The 17,984-nt window shown below is 30.6% G+C and overlaps 2 protein-coding genes across 2 annotated transcripts; both read right to left on the bottom strand.

Moving 5' to 3' along the window:
* Positions 1 to 4,669: 4,669 nt before the first annotated feature.
* On the bottom strand, positions 4,670 to 8,642 carry LOC146910080 (increased DNA methylation 1-like). The gene is made up of 8 exons (XM_085729408.1): positions 8,511 to 8,642; positions 7,884 to 8,010; positions 7,545 to 7,618; positions 7,047 to 7,249; positions 5,727 to 5,813; positions 5,528 to 5,627; positions 5,081 to 5,294; positions 4,670 to 4,821 (listed from the first exon to the last, which is right to left on the bottom strand). The coding sequence occupies exons 1-8, from the start codon at positions 8,640 to 8,642 to the stop codon at positions 4,670 to 4,672; spliced, it is 1,089 nt and encodes a 362-aa protein (XP_085585534.1).
* A 6,683-nt stretch (positions 8,643 to 15,325) lies between these two features.
* On the bottom strand, positions 15,326 to 17,005 carry LOC146910079 (uncharacterized). The gene has a single exon (XM_085729407.1). It carries the CDS (start codon positions 17,003 to 17,005, stop codon positions 15,326 to 15,328), a length of 1,680 nt encoding a protein of 559 aa, XP_085585533.1.
* Between the last annotated feature and the right edge of the window lie 979 nt (positions 17,006 to 17,984).

The raw sequence follows: 17,984 nt of genomic DNA, 5'->3' as shown, positions 1-17,984 counted from the left end.
TCCACATTAATGGCAAAAATGTCAGACACAAAGCTTATCCAACAATGGAAGAAGCAAAAGAAGCTTACAAGGCCTCCTACAAGGAAATGGCCCTAACAAAAGATATTGGCCAACCATCAAAAATGGAATCTAAAAAGAAGGTTTCAGTAGGATCAATTATAAACCTCCAAAAAGAAAAAAATAAGATAAAGACCATTGACGATTTCATGGGAAAGTGGAGATGGCTAGCCAACTTCAAGGAAGAACTAGCAATTGAATGTTTTTATCCAGTTAATACCAAATATGGGGTAAAAGCTAATACAGTTCCAGGAATATCCAAGGAATTACTTAAAGAATTCTATGACTATGGAATGCTCAAGACTGTATATCTTGAGGAAAAAGAAGGTTATAGATTTCAAGAATTAGCTGATCTTCCAAAAGAGATCGGTGATACATCAAAAAGATTTAATGACTTCCTTGCCAAAGGAAGAGAAATATTTCTCCAATTCGAACAAACATATCCATGGTTCGAAGAAGAAAATAACCAGATGGCTGTAAGACCAAGAACAGCTATAAAGATAGGTATTTCAAATAAAACCTATCTAGAACCAAATGCAACAAGTGTTGGATGGACATTAATCTCATTTGTCCAACAAATGAAGCGTTTTTATGATTACCTAATCAAATATGGGTCATCCATTACCAATTATAAAGTCTTATATGTCTCAGATTATTGTTTCATGGTCTGTGATTCAAAGAAAAAGGTCTCTGCAGAGCACCTCAAACAAACACTTCAATTCGAAGAATTATTCTCAGGATTCGAAAATGGTCTCCACCGGATCCCAGATGAAGTACAACAGGAGTGTTGCCAATACTTCTCAACCTACAAAGGGCATATCTGTAAATGGTGTGCAAAAGATAAAGTGTCGGCAGAAGAAGACAAAATACCGACAACTTCAGCAACAAAAGATAAGGCAAAAGAAAAAGTCTAGACACGCGTCATGTAGATATTATGATGTAATAGTGAAACCCTATCATCTGAGTCAGATGGGGTCCACTTAGAGATAAGAATCTTATCACTTTAGGTGATAATGCGTTTTCTTTTTCTTTGCGTGTTTCAATTTTTTGCTGTCATGGATAAGGACAGGTGAACCACTTGTAAGTCCTTTCCTTCTATAAATAAGAGCCTCGATGCTCACTTGTAAATTACAACTTAAATCAATGAAGTAAGTACCTTAGTTTATGAAAAACATTGTGGGAAAGGGCTTCGCAGGATTTGAGGTTGTCATAACCAAATCAAAAGATTTTAATTCTCAATATCAATAATCGAAAGATTATTTCAAATCCAAAGGATCGAAAGATCAGAATTATCAAAAATCCAAGACAAAGTCAGGTATGATTTTAAATATTTTAAATACTTTATAATTTTTACATTTCATAATGGAATATAGTATGATAAAAGAAAATTCATCTGGTTTTATGGCAGATGTATTGATAGATCATATAGAAAAGCTAGATTTTACCTTAAAACCAGAAGAAAACTTCAAACAAAAAAGTATTTTTTCTTTAATAAAAGAAAAATTATCTAGAGAAAACATTTTAAAATATGGAATGATGATAGGAGAAGTTCCTATACCAATGGAATCAACAAATGGATCTGTTGTAATATCTATGATTGATAAAGAACAAATAAACGAGAGGTTAAAACACTTATCGTTAGAAAAAAGACAGAAGATAGGATATATTCATATATCGACTATACAAATAATTATAAAAAGTACTTTTATGAAAGGTATAAATTCAGAACTAGAACTTCTTATTGAAGATGCTAGGTTAGATAAAAAACATTCACTAATAACCCAAGGTGAAGGAAATTTAAAAGGTGGAAAAATAAAATTTGATATAAATTTACAAATAGGCTTAAGTCTAAATGATATAGATCTAAATAGATCTTTAGTAATTCATTATAAACTCAAAGACCAAAAACTTATGAGACCAGGAAATCATCCTTTTAGTATAAGTTATAAAATGAATTATGCACTAAGTAACTCTCATTATAGTGTAGAGTTTAGTGGAAGAGAAAAAATACAAATAGATGAACTATTTGCACCATTAGTAAAACTAGAATCACCGATTCTAAAGCCACTAAAAAGATCAAAGTCTATTATGACAATAGAAAGAACACCTCTCTTAGAGCAAGAGGAAAATACTAGTGAACCAAGGTTCCTACCACCAAGAACTTCACTAGACAGTATAAAGTTTGATAAAAATTTATCAGAAATAAAGACTGAACTTTCAAAAATTAATAAAAAATTATAATGCCAGGAATAACAATAAAAAATGAACTAAAATTATTCAGAATAAAACTAGATGCCCTAGTTAACAAAATAGAAGAAAATTTCTTTAGAATAGAAATGAAGAACACAATTTGGGGAATTCATGATTTAATGATTCTACAAATTTCATATGTAGATGAAGTAATAGAAGAATTAGAAGAAACAGAAAATGTTTCTATTACACAAAAAGAAAGAGCCACAACCCTGTTATGGCCATCTCAAAAATTAATTGAATTTGAACAATCCTTAGAAAAAATTTTAGAAGGTTCCTCAAGCATATAATGCCTGGGTTAGCAATTAAAAAAGAATTAGAAGTCTTGAAAGAAAGACTAAAAACCATAGTCAGTGATATTGAATGGTATTATGATTTAATAGTATTTAAACAAATTTGTTATAAGGCCCAAACTATAACAATGGATCATATAAGATTAATTGAAAAACTATTAGAAGAAATTCAAGAAAATAATCTCACCGAGATTCAAAAAACAAGAGCGAAAATTCTTTTAGAACCTTTTCAAGCTCTAACACAAATCGAATTACTCTTAAAAGAAGCTAAAGATTTGGAAAACTCCATGCCTAATTAATAATGCCCGGATTAAATCTTAAAACAGAAGTAGAACTCTTTAAAAAGAGATTAGAAAAAATAATTTTTGATATAAACTTTTACAATGAAAGAATTGTGTTAAAACAAATTCTTTTCCATGCTCAAGATTTAGTAAATTATCATATAGAGTATATTGATGATTTCCTAAAAGAAACAGAAGATTTAGAAAATCTTACAATTATACAAAGAGAAAGAGCTAAAACACTCTTAAAACCATTCCAAGGTTTAAATAAAATCGAGCAAATGTTAAATCAAGTTCGAGGAAATTCCGCTGGCGACCCTGCCCCAACCTGGTATCAGAGCCAGTAATACAATCCTAGGGGATAAAAATGAAACTAAAAATAAAAATAAAAATTTTATTTTTCCAGAAAAAACAAAAGTCTTTTAAAATCGCTTTTCTATTTAACCGATTTAAAAGGTTAAAGGAACAAAACCCACGTGTCCCACACTGATTGGATAATGTTATATAACATAGAAATCCACTATGTTACACAAGTGGAGTCCAGCTTGGCTCTATTTTGTTTGGGAATTGATAGATATAGCGAAAAAGTGTTTCAAGAATATTTAACGATCTTATAATTTTTACACAACATTCCTTAATTATATTCATCAGCTCTTTGATTTCCGGCAATAACAAATCTAAGTGGTTGAAATCTTTTCATGATCAATTCTTGAAATAATCTCTCTAGATAATTATCAATGTTCGTTTTGTTTACTCTCTCTAGATAATAACTTATTTCAATATCCTTGGATTTTTTTTATTTTTTTTGTAATATTAGTTATTATTTTTTTCTAAATCATTAAACTACGTTTTTAGAAGTTTGGGAAATTGATTACTTTCTCTTGAAGGCTGGAAATTTCTTGAAGTATTTTATAATCTTCCCTACTTGGAGGCCATATATGAGTATGACTTATGATTTTGAGTACTCTCTCCTTCACCGTGTTCAGTATGTTCAATCTATATGGTTATTTCAAAGTCATTGGAGGATAATCTTCAGGAATTATGTGCTCTTTTTTGTTCTTCTTTAATAAACTATAAAGAGTGGAACAATGAGCAAGAAAGGAAATAATTGATAATGCCGGGTTAGAATCCTCTCCATTTGAGAATTCTAACTCATAATATCCACTCTTATATATACATATATATTGAACCCTGTATAAAACAAGAGCATCATAAAGGGAGATAAAAGCTGTCAGCCCTAACTTTCGTCAAGCCTTCTCTCAATATCGCATTAATCCTCCACACACACATTTTATGTATTTAAAGAATACACTATGTTTTTTTTTGAGCAAAATTAAAAGAATATGTTATAATTTGTATTCTGTTAAATATTCCAGCGGAACGTAGTCCATGTGTTCTTCGAAGTAGCACATGAATACTTTCGAGTATGGCATTAAACAGTTTCGCTCGCCAAATGTCACATCTATATACCTAGTGATAATATGAAATTTGTGAGATCACTTCGTGAACTACGTTTGCAAATATATGTATTTGAAGTTCAAATTAAGTGATGTTATATGCGTATCAGCAGCATGTTATAAGAGACATGATAATGGTTTTTCTTTTTCAAAGCAAAAGAGATTAATATTAATTTTTTTCAGAGGAGATTAATACTATTAAAACTTTGTTTGAGCAATAATAACTATTAAAACTTAACAAGTACAAGAAGTAGAAGAGTTTACAACAATATAAACATGAACTACAACCAAATGCTAGCTGATTAAAACACAGACCAACAGAGAAAGTTTATCAACAATCGGGCGTTGATTTTGATGAACTCCCTCTCCCACGAGCTCCTCGTAATTCATATGGGCGACCTGAAGTTCTTCCACTGACAATACAAGACTCTCTTAGAGACCGCTCTTCCTTGATAGCTTTCTGAGTCTTGTGATAATTGAAGACTGCAACAAAGTTTCATTGATTAGCAAACAAATTTTACTAAGAAAAAAAAAATATAATTAACGATCAAAGTTATTTAAAGGCGTAAAAATAAAATTTGTTACTACTAAATACAGTAACGAAATTAGAATAAGATTTCATATTTTTTATATTTGTTTTTTTGTTATTAATTCAACTTTTTCTAATAGTGATTTTCATGTTAGCCCATATGGCTCCTAGAAAAACTGTACATGTATATATCCACGTAAAATGTATACATACCTTGATTGAAAGTGAGATTTTGTTCAGGAAGATTATACTTTTCTATTTTCTTTTGGAGAAATTCCACTCCATAGAATTGCACCACATTTTTCTTATTCAGCAATTCTTTTGTAGTCATGTCAGCTTTCTCAAATCCAAAAGAGGAAGTCCAAGTGTGTAACACTTGTAGCGCTGATGGAATGACCAGCATCTCCACATTCATATAGCTTAATGCCTGCAGATATATGCATGGTAGCAATATATTAAGTGATAAATAATTTTTTTAAGTAGAGTAAAAAGGTAAACTAATTTGTGCCCTAAATACACAAGATAAAGAGCTACTAAAATTGAATTGAATGAGAAATTTATATTCCTATATTTAGTTTCTTAGCATTTCCCTAAATTAAATAAAAATTAAATTAAATACACGAAATAGAGACAAGTTAATAAGTTTAGGTTTGAACTCACCGACTCAATGGCATTGAAAAGTCTACGGCACATTCCTTGTTTCCTAAACCTAACTCGTGTTCCAATAAATGGCATCTCTGCCATTTGATGTCCATGAATCCTATTTCACCAATTAATAAACTCCATAATTAATATGTTTTTCGACAGTAATTACTCTATAAGTTGCATGAGCATTGATAAAAAAAATAAATAGATTTACCTGAGAGTAGCAACACAGATTGTATCATCCCCTTTCTCTAGAAATACAGTAAAAAATCCGGCATAATCAACAGCACGGGATGTTGACCTGACAAGATAATAAGAACATAAATACCAATAAAAAAATATCTACAACATGATAATTAGATTTTGAGATCCACCAGTCGATACATCGAATGTTATTTGCTTCGAAGGTACTGTATCTGTTACATTACACTTTTAGTAAATTATACTATATATGAAAATATATTTGCTGTAAAAAAAAAATTAAATGGAAATATATTTAGAAACTTCTTAATGGCCATAAACTCATTCAAAATATCTTTTATCTAATAAAATAGTTATCGGAGTGAGCCACTAGTAATTATTAACACGTAAGAAAACTGGTTAAAAACACAAATAAGATGATGGTATAATGATATTAACTAACATCACATCACAATGATTCGAGTGGAACTAAACTTTAATCCTTTAAGTATTGATTTGAGCTTTTGCGAATGAAAAAGATATGATTATGAGAAAGGGGTGAAAACATGTCAGACCATCCGACACCAGCCTACAGTCTAGTCTATTCAAAATCTAACTCGGTCCAACTCGTTCAACAAAAAGACTGGGCTCAAACTTTATATAAAGTCTATTTAATTAAATAGGCTAGACTAAGAATTACAAAAAAAAAAAATTATTAAGCACATCAATTCAGTCTATTAAGCTTTTTATATATATAATATATCTACCATTATTGATATTGTTGAATACTCCCTCCGGTCCTATTTATAAGAAAAAGTTGACTTTTTAGATTCATTGTATAATTAATGTATTTTGTCTAGAATATAGACCAAATACATCATTTATGTAATGAATCAAAAAAGTTAAATGTTTCTTATAAATAGGACCGGAGGAAGTATTATTTTTCATAAATTCAAGCCTTCTTATGATTTGGTTATTTAGTAGCTGATATATTGGTGTGATTAGACATTCATAAGATTTTTAATAGCAGGGCTACATAGTGTACGTAAAATATGTTTTTAAATAGACTTTCAAGTTTCATCAGGCCTTTAAAAATGCTAGGTTAAGCCTTGAAAATGAGTCTATGACAAGTAATAGATCAGACTCAAACATATAATTTTTGAAATAGGTCAGACTTAGGCCTTACAAAACCCGACCCAGCTTAGCCTATTTTCATCCCTATTAGGAGATGAGATGTTGGTTAGCCAAGTTTTTTTAGAGGAGTAACCGATAATGTAGATGGATATTTCATACTAATAATTAGTTATAAAAAATTACTTAAAAAAAATATAGTTATAAAAAAGAGTGGCCTTACCAATGGCTACTTAGAATTCTGGGTAACATGTCCATCTTCTCACCTCCAAGATCCAAAGTAATGGGTTTAAAACACTCATGCATTACAGATAATGCAACACCCTTCTTGTTTTCCACTTCATGTAATCTACGCAAAAATGTGCAAGAAAATCCATCTCCAATGTCATATCTATTCCGTAGAAGCATTTCAAACCTCTGATGTATCTGGAAACACAATTCTTAACTATTAATTATTACAATTATCAAAAACAGTTTGTTATAGCTGTGCACTCGTGTCTTCTCTAAATTGAGAAAAGGGATATAACCCAAAGAGGTAAGATATTGAACATTCTCTATACACAAACATAAAGTAATTAACATTAAAACATTCTCTAAAAGAGCATTTGCAAAAAATAACCATTTAAATTTTAGCGACGAGATCAAAAATATCTTTGCATCACTCTAACAAAATTCAGAACAATTAATGATCAAGATTTTAAAATATGAAAAAATATCATACCTGTTGACATCTTTTTCCACAGAACTTTTCACGATTGAACTCATCACCGTTGGCATCAACACAATTTACGTGATCTACATAAGAAATATAAAGTTTAGTTTATTTATCTTTCAACTATATATATAGAGCACACATGATATCCTTTTCAATGCATCATAAAGGTGACGAGGAGACTATAATATATACTTACGATGCTAAGTTTGATGTTAACACATTATTTATCAGAAAAGTTTTGTTTATTTTTGATGGGGAAAGAAAATACATTATTGAGAAATGAATATTCAGTTAATTAATGAAGAGGAGATATATTAGTATAAGAAAAAGAAGAAGAGAAAATACATCTGGTTCTGCATGAAAAACATGCACTGAAGACACATCCAATAGCGGGATTTTCACTTCCTTCTTGATAGGATCCACAAAATTTACAAGAGCAGTGAATGCAGTGCCAGTCACCTGCTGGAAGCTCCTGCAAGGAAAAAAATGAAGATGATGATGATTTACATATTCTAGTACAAAATTAAGTTAAATTATTTCAATATGTGGCTTTATCATATCAATAAGATTTCTGATTTCCTTCTCGTGAAAATGTCACCCAAAATTAAGTTAAATTAGTATAAGAAAAATAATAAATTTCTTAAGTATTAATTTATCATTAGGTGACCAATGTCATTAACATATAATGAGAAATAAATAAATAAATAAAAGAATGATCTCTAAAATGATAAGATCAAAGGCCTGTTTGTATTGATTTATTTTTTATCCTATGCAAAACATCTTATGAAGATAAACAAGTTTCATGAGTGAGAAATTATGAATTAACATAATCGCTTATTTATTTGCATAAACTATTTTTTATAAACTAAAAAATAAACCAATCCAAATGGCCCCAAATAATGAAAATAAGCTTAATAAAAAATAATGAAAATAAACTAAAAAATAGACATAATCATAGATTAAGGCACAAACTTTAATATTCAAGCAACTTTGATGAAAAACTGCTGGGCAGCTATCGCAGCAAATCAAGTCTCCCCCGTCTTTACAAACACCACACGCATCATCGTTAAGGTCTTTATACACTCTTTGAGGTTCCAGATCCATTTTGATAAAAATCCTTAGCTCTCTACAAAACAATTAATAAATTTAGTTAGCGTTAACGAAAACAAACAAATGCATAACAATAAATCAATTTAAATTTCAAGAAAAAACTTACATGAATCACAAAGAGTGGTCTATGAATGGTGTTTTGATCTTGTAGATTGTATTGATAGATGTAGGCACCCTTCCTCTTGGGATCTTCTTCGCTGTTTCAAAATAAAACCAGAGAGATGATTTTTTTTGTTTGTTTTAAAGACACAAGATTTAAATTGAGAAAGAAATACAAGAGGTATTCAAACTCAAAACCTAATTCGAATAAAAATGAAAGCAAATAAGGAGGAGGGACGTGAACTTGCAAAATTGGCCCTAATGAGAAAAAATCAATTCCATTAATTGTTGAAATTCTGACACTAATGTAGAAGATAAGCTTATTTTGATGTTGTAAACACCCATAACAGTGAATGGCAAACTAAATCTAAATATTCTTACATCGAAGTCTAGCCCTAAATGAACATAAAAGTGAAAAATAACTTGAACAAATTGGAGACATGACCAACTCCCATCTCAATCATCAAAAAATATTATATTATTTGAGAAAAAATCATATCAAAGAAATATACGTAGATCTAACTCTACAAGTAAGATCATCTAAACCTTTTTGAGAATTCTAAGTCGAAGATTGTTGGAAAAAAGGTGGATAATCAATGAATGATGAAATTGGAGGAAGAGTTGAGATTTTTATTTGATTTTTGTTTAGATCTATGCTTGATAGTTGAATGTGAAATTGTAATCAAGATTTAGGTTGTTACCTTTGATTGACACTACAAGGAGATAAGGAGATGGTAGAGAAGGGGATGACAATGCATGGACTTCACCTGTTCTTTTAAGCTGATATTCTTCCTTGCTTTCCGTACTTTTTTGTCATGTCTTAACCTTTATGTTAAGAGGTTTGTCTCAATGTTATAAAAGAAACTGAAGACTGTTTTCAATGTACAAATTCAAAAAAAAGATACTCCCTCCGTTTCAAAATGAGTGTCGTTTTAGCTAAAAAAGTTATTTCAAAATGAATGTCGCTTTCAATTTCCAATGCAATAATAACTTTTTCTTTTCAATTGTACCCTTCAATTAATATTATGTCACACTACTTCCAAAGTATTATTTTTTCTTTAATGAAAAACAAACAAATAGTTGAGTAGGATAATTTGGTAAAATTGTTATGACATGATTTGACTACTTTATTTCATTCCTTAATCTGTGTGCAATTGGCAAAAGCGACACTCATTTTAAAACGGAGGGAGTAGTATATTAAATATTTTTCACCATTTAACTTTTTAACTTTTTTGAATCTTTTTACATATTTATCTCATCAAATTAGTCAACATTTTCTTTGAAAAAATGGAGGGGATCTCAACTCATGTTAAGTTTTCCTCCCTCCATTTCATATCTATAGTAGTTAAAAAATTGTTTTTGGTACAAATTAAATAGTTTAAATTTTTACACATATATGAAAAAGTAATTTAATTAATATATAGGCTTAATAGCACTTTTGGCCCCCTATGTTTGACAAAATTGCGATTTTGGCCCCCTATCTTTGAAAACTACAAAACCGCCCCTTATGTTTCGTTTTCGTTGCACTTTTGGCCCCAATGGTCAATTTTGACCTGGTTCACGCTGACATGGCACCCACATCACTTATATGAGGGGCCAAAATCGCAACTTTTGCAAACATAGGGGGCCAAAAGTGCTATTAAGCCTTTTTTTTATTTTTTTAAATCATTTTCTTTTTTTTTCATTTTTTTTGTTTTGAAAAAATTAAAAAAAAAGGGAAAATTAATAAAAATCGAAAATAATGAAAAAAATGCTGAAAAAATTTAAAAAAATTGAAAAAATTAATAAGAATGAAAACAAAAATCTGGAAAAAAATTAAATCATTTTTTCGGTTTTTTTCCATTTTTTTTTAAAAAAAAAGGGTTAATATGTCTTTACCCCCTGTAATTTAGGCAAGTTCCGGTTTTCCCCCTTGTAAAAAAGATTCTTTCAATTTCAACCCTGAAATATGAAGATTCTTTCGAAAACCCCCCTGATCCCATCTAAATCAGATTATTTTTTAATATACATACCACATCATTCAATCATTTTAATAATAAAAAAACATTAAAAACTGAAAATCTTTTGAAAATAACAAAATATCAGATTATTTTTTCTAAAAAATAAAAGATTGATTTTTTTTAAAATTTTAAAAATAACAAAAAATCAGATTATTTTTTTCGAAAAATGAAATAAAAAAGCAGAAAAGACATTTAGATTTTTTTTTCGAAATTTAAAAAATTAGAAAAAAGTTCGGATTTTTTTCGAAATTTATAAGATATTTAAAAATACTGGAATTTAATTTTCAAAATAAGAAAAGTTTAGATTTTTTTGCGAAATAAAAAAATGGAAAATATTTAAAATTTTAAAAATCTGGATATATATTTTTTTAAAATCCAATTACAAAAGAAAAATTAAATTTTAAAAATCCTATAATCTGAAGAAAAAAAATTGATTTTAGTTTAATTAAAAATTTAGGAAAAAAATCTGAGAAGCTTGAATTACATAGGAATATTTTTGTAAAAAGAATTATTAATGCGTGTAAAATTTTAAAAAGTGTCTTATTTAAGAGACATTAAAATTTAAAAAGTGAGTACCTCAAGTTGCTCTTCCAATCTCTTTTGAACTATAATTGATTTTTTTTTCTTCAGATTATATGATTTTCAAAATTTAATTTTCATATTGTAATTGGATTTTAAAAAATATATATATAGATTTTTAAAATTTTAAATATTTTCCAGTTTTTTTTTTCGCAAAAAAATCTAAACTTTTTTTATTTTCAAAATTAAATTCCAGTATTTTTAAATATCTTCTAAATTTCGAAAAAATCCGAACTTTTTCAAATTTTTTAAATTTTGAAAAAAAATCTAAATGTGTTTTCTGCTTTTTTCTTTTATTTTTCGAAAAAAGTAATCTGATTTTTTGTTATTTTTAAAATTTAAAAAAATCAATCTTTTATTTTTTTAAAAAAAATAATCTGATTTTTTGTTATTTTTAAAAGATTTTCAGTTTTTAATGTTTTTTTTATTATTAAAATGATTTAATGATGTGGTATGTATATACACACATGTCATGTGAAATTTTTTTTTCCAGATTTTTGTTTTCATTCTTATTAATTTTTCCAATTTTTTTAAATTTTTTCAGTATTTTTTTCATTATTTTCAATTTTTATTAATTTTCCCTCTTTTTTTAATTTTTTCGAAACAAAAAAAAATGGAAAAAAAAGAAAATGAATTAAAAAAATAAAAAATAGACTTAATACCATTTTTGGCCCCCTATGTTTGCAAAAGTTGCGATTTTGGCCCCTCATATAAGTGATGTGGGTGCCATGTCAGCGTGGACCAGGTCAAAATTGACCATGGGGGCCAAAAGTGCAACGAAAGCGAAACATAAGGGGCGGTTTTGTAGTTTTCAAAGATAGGGGACCAAAATCGCAATTTTGTCAAACATAGGGGGCCAAAAGTGCTATTAAGCCTAATATATATTTATGTCAATGTTTTTTTAATTCTTTATATTTATCATTAATTGTTATATAAAGTTTCTCATCCTTAAAACTAAAGACTAAAAGAAAAAAAATAAAATAATGTAAAAATAAATCGCCTTAAGTATATTTAGAGTATAATTAGAAAATAAAGGTGAGTCCTCGAACCCCGGACGCCACCAAAAAATAAAAATAAAAATAATGGTGAATTCTACATTGAATTTTTCTTTCTTCGAGGCATTATATATCAAGTTTTTAAAACGTACTTCCCACCTTAATGAAAATATAAGCAAGATTTAATCAAATAATGTATATGAAAAAAAAGTAGTTGATTGTATTTAGTTTATGCAATCTGAATTAAATAAAGTCTATTGCATAAATTAACCTTTATGAGACGTACTTTTGAGATGTTATCGTTAAAAGTAGTGCAGGGAATCAATAGATTATAGTTTAGAGACGTAATATATATGTGTATCAAATTCACTTTGATTAATAATGTTGAATTGAAAATGTATTTTTAAAGAACCTGATTTATGAATGAATCATTTACAATAAAAATGTAAGAAAAAAATATTCAAATAATTAAAAAGACACAACTTTACTAATTAAATCAAATACTCATATTAAGAACCACACTGCTTAATACAGGTAACTTAGGATAAAGGGAGTATATTATTATCTTCTTTTAATTAAATTACACATTCAAATTGAAGACGTAAATAAAAAGAAGATATTTGACCAAAAAAAACACCATAAAGAAGACATTAATGTCTCCAGTCAAAAAAAAAAAAGACATTAATGTCTTTCTCATTACACATTGACCATCGTATTGATTCATTTTACTGAAAAAAATTAAAAAAATAATCAATTAATTTTTACCAAAAAAAAAAATCAATCAACGTTTTTCTAAAAAAATCAAACATTTAATTATACAATAAGCCGAACAAATGCACAAGACATGTTTTTGAGAGACTTTCACAAATTGTATCAGACAATTTAGAGTTTGGTCGAGAGGCAAAAAAAAATTTAGTTAAAAATTATTCTTTTACTAAATATCGAGTTATAGTTCCTTCGAACGATTTATCTTTAACGAAAACTTATTAACCACTTAAACCCAATCATTTCATGACTCATCAAATATATCAGATTCAATTAAGTTTTTGGACTAAGATTATTTTATGAAAAAAAATTGTCATATAATTTGTTTTGGGAAATTAGTCACTTTAGTCCCTAAATGGGAAAGGAGTAATCACTTTAGTCCATGAATGCAGAGAAATTTCAAAACAGTCCCTGAATGTAAACTCTGTTGGTCAATTTCAGGGACTATAGTGACTAACGGAGTCTACATTCAGGGACTAGATTGACTAACGAAGTCTGCATTTAGGGACTAAATTGACTGACAGAGTCTACATTCAGGGACTATTTTGCAATTTATCTGCATTCAAGGACTAAAGTGACGACTCCTTTTCTATTCAGGGACTAAAGTGACTAATCTCCCAATTTGTTTTCATTCATTTTATAATTGGGGAATTAGTCACTTTAGTCCCTGAATGGGGAACGATTCGTCAATTTAGTCCCTGAATGCAGATAATATGCAAAACAGTCCCTGCATGGTCAATTTCAGGGACTAAAGTGACTAACGAAGTCTACATTCAGGGACTAAATTGACTAACGGAGTCTGCATTCAGGGACTAAATTGACTAACAAAGTCTACATTCAGGGACTATTTTGCAATTTATCTGCATTCAGGGACTAAATTGACGAATCGTTCCCCATTCAGGGACTAAAGTGACTAATTCCCCTTTTATAATTGTTATTTTCTTTTTTTGGGTACAATATAATCCTATTTTTCAAAATGACGTTCTTATCTCATAAATTTATTATTTTCCTAAAGGAAGATGATACCTGCCATCTGTACCACACCATATTGGGTATCAAGAATTATATTTAAGATAATGTATTTTTTCTAAAATAAAAAATAAAAAATGAATGTATTCCTGCCATATACTAGTATTCAAACTTCTGTATATGTTAAATCATTAATGGTCTTAAGACTAGGCATATAGACTTAGAAATGTTTCTATAACAATATTTTATTGTATAAAAGATTGACTGGAATATTTTTATCATTAATAAATAAATAAATCTCAACCATCAATCATGAGAGAGAAAGTGAGAATTAAATTATAATGAAAATTAGTTGTTGTATTTTAATGGTGGAGAATGAAAATGGAGAAAACTTGAGAAAATTTTCAATGGAGAGGATCCAAATCCATGAAAATAATTATATATGGATTTTTGAATCATACTCTATTTGGAATTTTTATAAAAAAAATTGATGAAGGGAAAAAATTATTAACCAAAGTGATACTAAAATTTAAATGTATTTGGTCCAGAACTTCGACCAAATACTTTTTACTCTTGCGACACCTTTTTACTTATACACCATCCATCTCATTTTAATAGTCTGTTTTAGAGTCGTGCGCGGTTATTATAAGAAAGTGGTTAGTTAAGTTGATTTTATTGGGTGTCTGTGAGCATAGCTCAGTTGACAGGGACATGCATTGTTATATGCATGGGTCAGGGTTCGAACCTCGGACACCTCACTTATTCACCTTGAAAAAGGTGAATTTTAACCACAAAACTACTTGACCAAAAAAAAATGATTTCAATGGTAAATTAATCTACTAAAATATTCTTAATAATTGTAGCTACTGGATTAGTTAAGTGGAGTGGAATTAAATTAATAAGGGGCATATCAATGAAAAAATAATAAAAAATATTCTTATTAATTGTAGCTAGTGTATTAGTTAAGTTTTTTTGCTAAGCAGGGAGACAGACAGACATCAGGAGGCAACACCGACATCCCAACGTGGTTGGCACCACGGGATGCCTCCGTCCTATGCCTTCCAATCTCTAAATTTATTAAAAAAAGGGAAAAATATATATACAAGGAGAGGGGGGACTAGGCCAAAACCCTCAATGAAAAAGCCAAAACAATAAAAAATAAAGCCGACGTAAATCTATAATTGGGTGAGCCAATTCAGTCTCGAAAGAAGTCGAAAAGCAACTATGCAGGAAGCATGTCTAACCAAATAGAACCCTGAGTATCATGAGATCATTTGGAAGATGGAGAAGGACCACCCTTTGCACGGGTCTGATAATGCGGTTTTCCGAGGACTTGCTTTTTCATATTTAGCTGCTGCTTTTTTGAGAGAACTTGCGTAAATCCTTCCTTTGCGGTCCGTTGATCGTATTCTTTGATTCTGGCCCATAAATCCAAGTCATTTTGTACGTTCTTGCTAGTGTGTGGCTGGGAGGTAATTGCCACCTGTGAAGCATCATGGCTAGAATTCGATGCGTGGTGGGCTGTTAGTGCTACTGAAGGAGCAACCTGTTCCAAATCAACAGAGTGCACGTCACCGTGCGCAGTAGTGATCTCTTCAAGCATATGTGTTGAATTGTGAGGCAGCCGGTCATTGTGAACTGTAGCAGCATCAGTTTGTACCTCAATTGTGATAGGTACATCATTTACATCCTTGTCAACCGGCCTTGTCCGAACAATATCATCCGAGATGTTCTGTAAAGGCATGCAAAAAGAATGCGCAGCCTGCTGTGGGGAGTGTTGTACCTCAAGAATCTCTTTGTTCCCAATCGTGACCTCAAGGGCTACTGATTGTGTAACATTTTCTACAGCTATTTGTTCAACCATAATGGGGATCGTGGCTGCCTGTGTTTGAGACTGCGTGCCATGAGCTGGAATATCTTCCACCTCTTCATGCTGAGTGTCGGATATCACAGGTTCTGTCTCTTGTATTTCTGGTACCTGATGTGTTTCAAATGCGTTCGAAGAGCCTACACCATCTGGATTATCTTTTGGTTTCCATTCAGATATCTGTTTTTGTGAGTTTATAGGCTTCTTTCCGTTATCAACTAGATCTGCTAGTTTGTCCACATTCCTCGGATATAACCATCGGCAAGAATTAACGTTATGGCCAATGCTTTTGCAGTGTGTGCAAAACTCAGGTAAACCTTCGTATTCAATAGCAACCGGAAACGCAAATCCCTCTCTTTCCACCATCACTTCATAAAATATGTTCTTAGCTAGATCCAAATCAACCAAAATCCTGGCATAATGACCAAATAGACGGTTCCTGGTAACATGATCAATGAGCAACGGAGTACCGACCGCCCCTGCTATCTCATATAATGTCCTCTCCATCCAATATTCTTGTGGTAGTTCCCAAAGGCGGATCCAAACCTGAGCATGTGTCTGACGATACGTATGAATACTGAAGTCCTTCGCCCACTCAAATAATCGAAGCACTCCTGGCTTCAAAATGACGGTCCCCGCCGCCCAAACTTTGCACAAGTCCTCCTGAGATGCAAATGTGAATTCGAAAAATCCCTTGCCTAGTGAGCGCAGACTCCATGGACCTGAAACTTTCCAAATTGCTTGAAGCTTTGTGAATAAGTCCTTGGAAGAATATGGTTTATCCCCTTTGCTTAACATCAGCCTACCCCAAAGGTTAGTTCGACAAGCTTCCAACCCTCGAAGGTAAGCGTCCTTGGTTATCGTAATTGACAATGTTTCCCCACGAATTACAGGCGCTGGTAGAGGTTCAGTATAGGATACCTTAGGTCCACGAAGTGCCTGGGCAAATGATGGTTTCGGAATGGCAGCTGGTGTTGGAGTGTTGTGCGCGACCATTGCAAGAGCCAAAGAAGAGTCAGATGTTGTTGTTGATGTAACCGGAACAGGAACGGTTGTCGCCAACTCTGCCTGCCAATCAAACATGGCTTAGGGCAGAACTGCGACCCCAACAGGAACAGTGCTCAAATAAACCTAGCGAACAATGGTACTGACCAAAGCAATTTGGTGACGGCCAAAGGAATGGAGCAGAAAGCGAAAAGTGAATTCACGTGAGCGAATCTCACACTTGTTCACTTGTAAAGATTCAATCTTGAATGATTGAAACACGTTGAGAGATGGAATTGAATTCTTCTAGTGTATTAGTTAAGTGGAGTGGAATTAAATTAATAAGGGGTATATTAATGAAAAAATAATAAATGTTGCAATGATAGTTTAAAATGACAATTATTTTAAGACATAGAAAAAATGCTAAAAACACAATTAAAAAGAGACCGAGGGAGTATTTCATTCTCGAGAAAGTATAAAGAAGGGAGAAGTATCACTTCAACATTTAATGTAGTATTCGTCAAAGATTAGCAAAAAGGGCTCCTAAAAGCAACGACTATTTGATCCGAAATTTAGTTCAAATACATTTGACTTTTACCTTTTAATTTATATTTCATTTTCAAGGAAGTAAAAGAAGGGATAAATATCACTCCAACATTTAAGTAATAATCGGGTGGAGATTAAGCTGAGCAAAAGAATTAAAGAAGGCTTAATTGCTCTTTTCGTCCCTTAAGTTTTTTTTTTTTTGTATCGCTTTGATCCCATAAGTAATAAAAAGTTCGTTTGAGTTCTTTAATTTCATTTCTGTTACACTTTTTTGGTCCCTTCCGTCAAGGGGTTAACCTCAAATGATGGACTAACATTATATATGGTCCACAGTAAACATCATTAATTTTTTTAATCTTAATCGTTTAATCTATCTTTTAAAAACATAAAGCATTGGATTTTGGAGGTCTATTATAAGTAATAGTGCACTGTCACCACCTAATATTTTTCCTTTCTTCATCTTCTTCTCTCCTCACCTTCACCAACTTAATCAATGTTTATAAAAAAAATCCAGAATAATTCATCAACTCCA

Source organism: Medicago sativa, chromosome 7 (assembly GCF_051527215.1).
Source record: "Medicago sativa cultivar Bolivia chromosome 7, Bolivia_mono, whole genome shotgun sequence".
In the NCBI taxonomy this organism is placed as follows: Eukaryota; Viridiplantae; Streptophyta; class Magnoliopsida; order Fabales; family Fabaceae; genus Medicago; species Medicago sativa.
The sequence above is the reverse complement of the archived record's forward strand: the minus strand, read 5'-3'. Positions and strand labels throughout refer to the sequence as shown.

What these genes read in the sequence shown, in the direction of transcription:
- LOC146910079 (XM_085729407.1), bottom strand. Translation starts at nt 17,005, where the DNA reads ATGTTTGATTGGCAGGCAGAGTTGGCGACAACCGTTCCTGTTCCGGTT.
- LOC146910080 (XM_085729408.1), bottom strand. Translation starts at nt 8,642, where the DNA reads ATGGATCTGGAACCTCAAAGAGTGTATAAAGACCTTAACGATGATGCG. An exon ending in ATCTGTGTTGCTACTCTCAG is followed by an intron (nt 5,628 to 5,726) that starts GTAAATCTATTT and finishes TTGGTGAAATAG; the next exon opens with GATTCATGGACATCAAATGG. An exon ending in AAATCTCACTTTCAATCAAG is followed by an intron (nt 4,822 to 5,080) that starts GTATGTATACAT and finishes ACTTTGTTGCAG; the next exon opens with TCTTCAATTATCACAAGACT.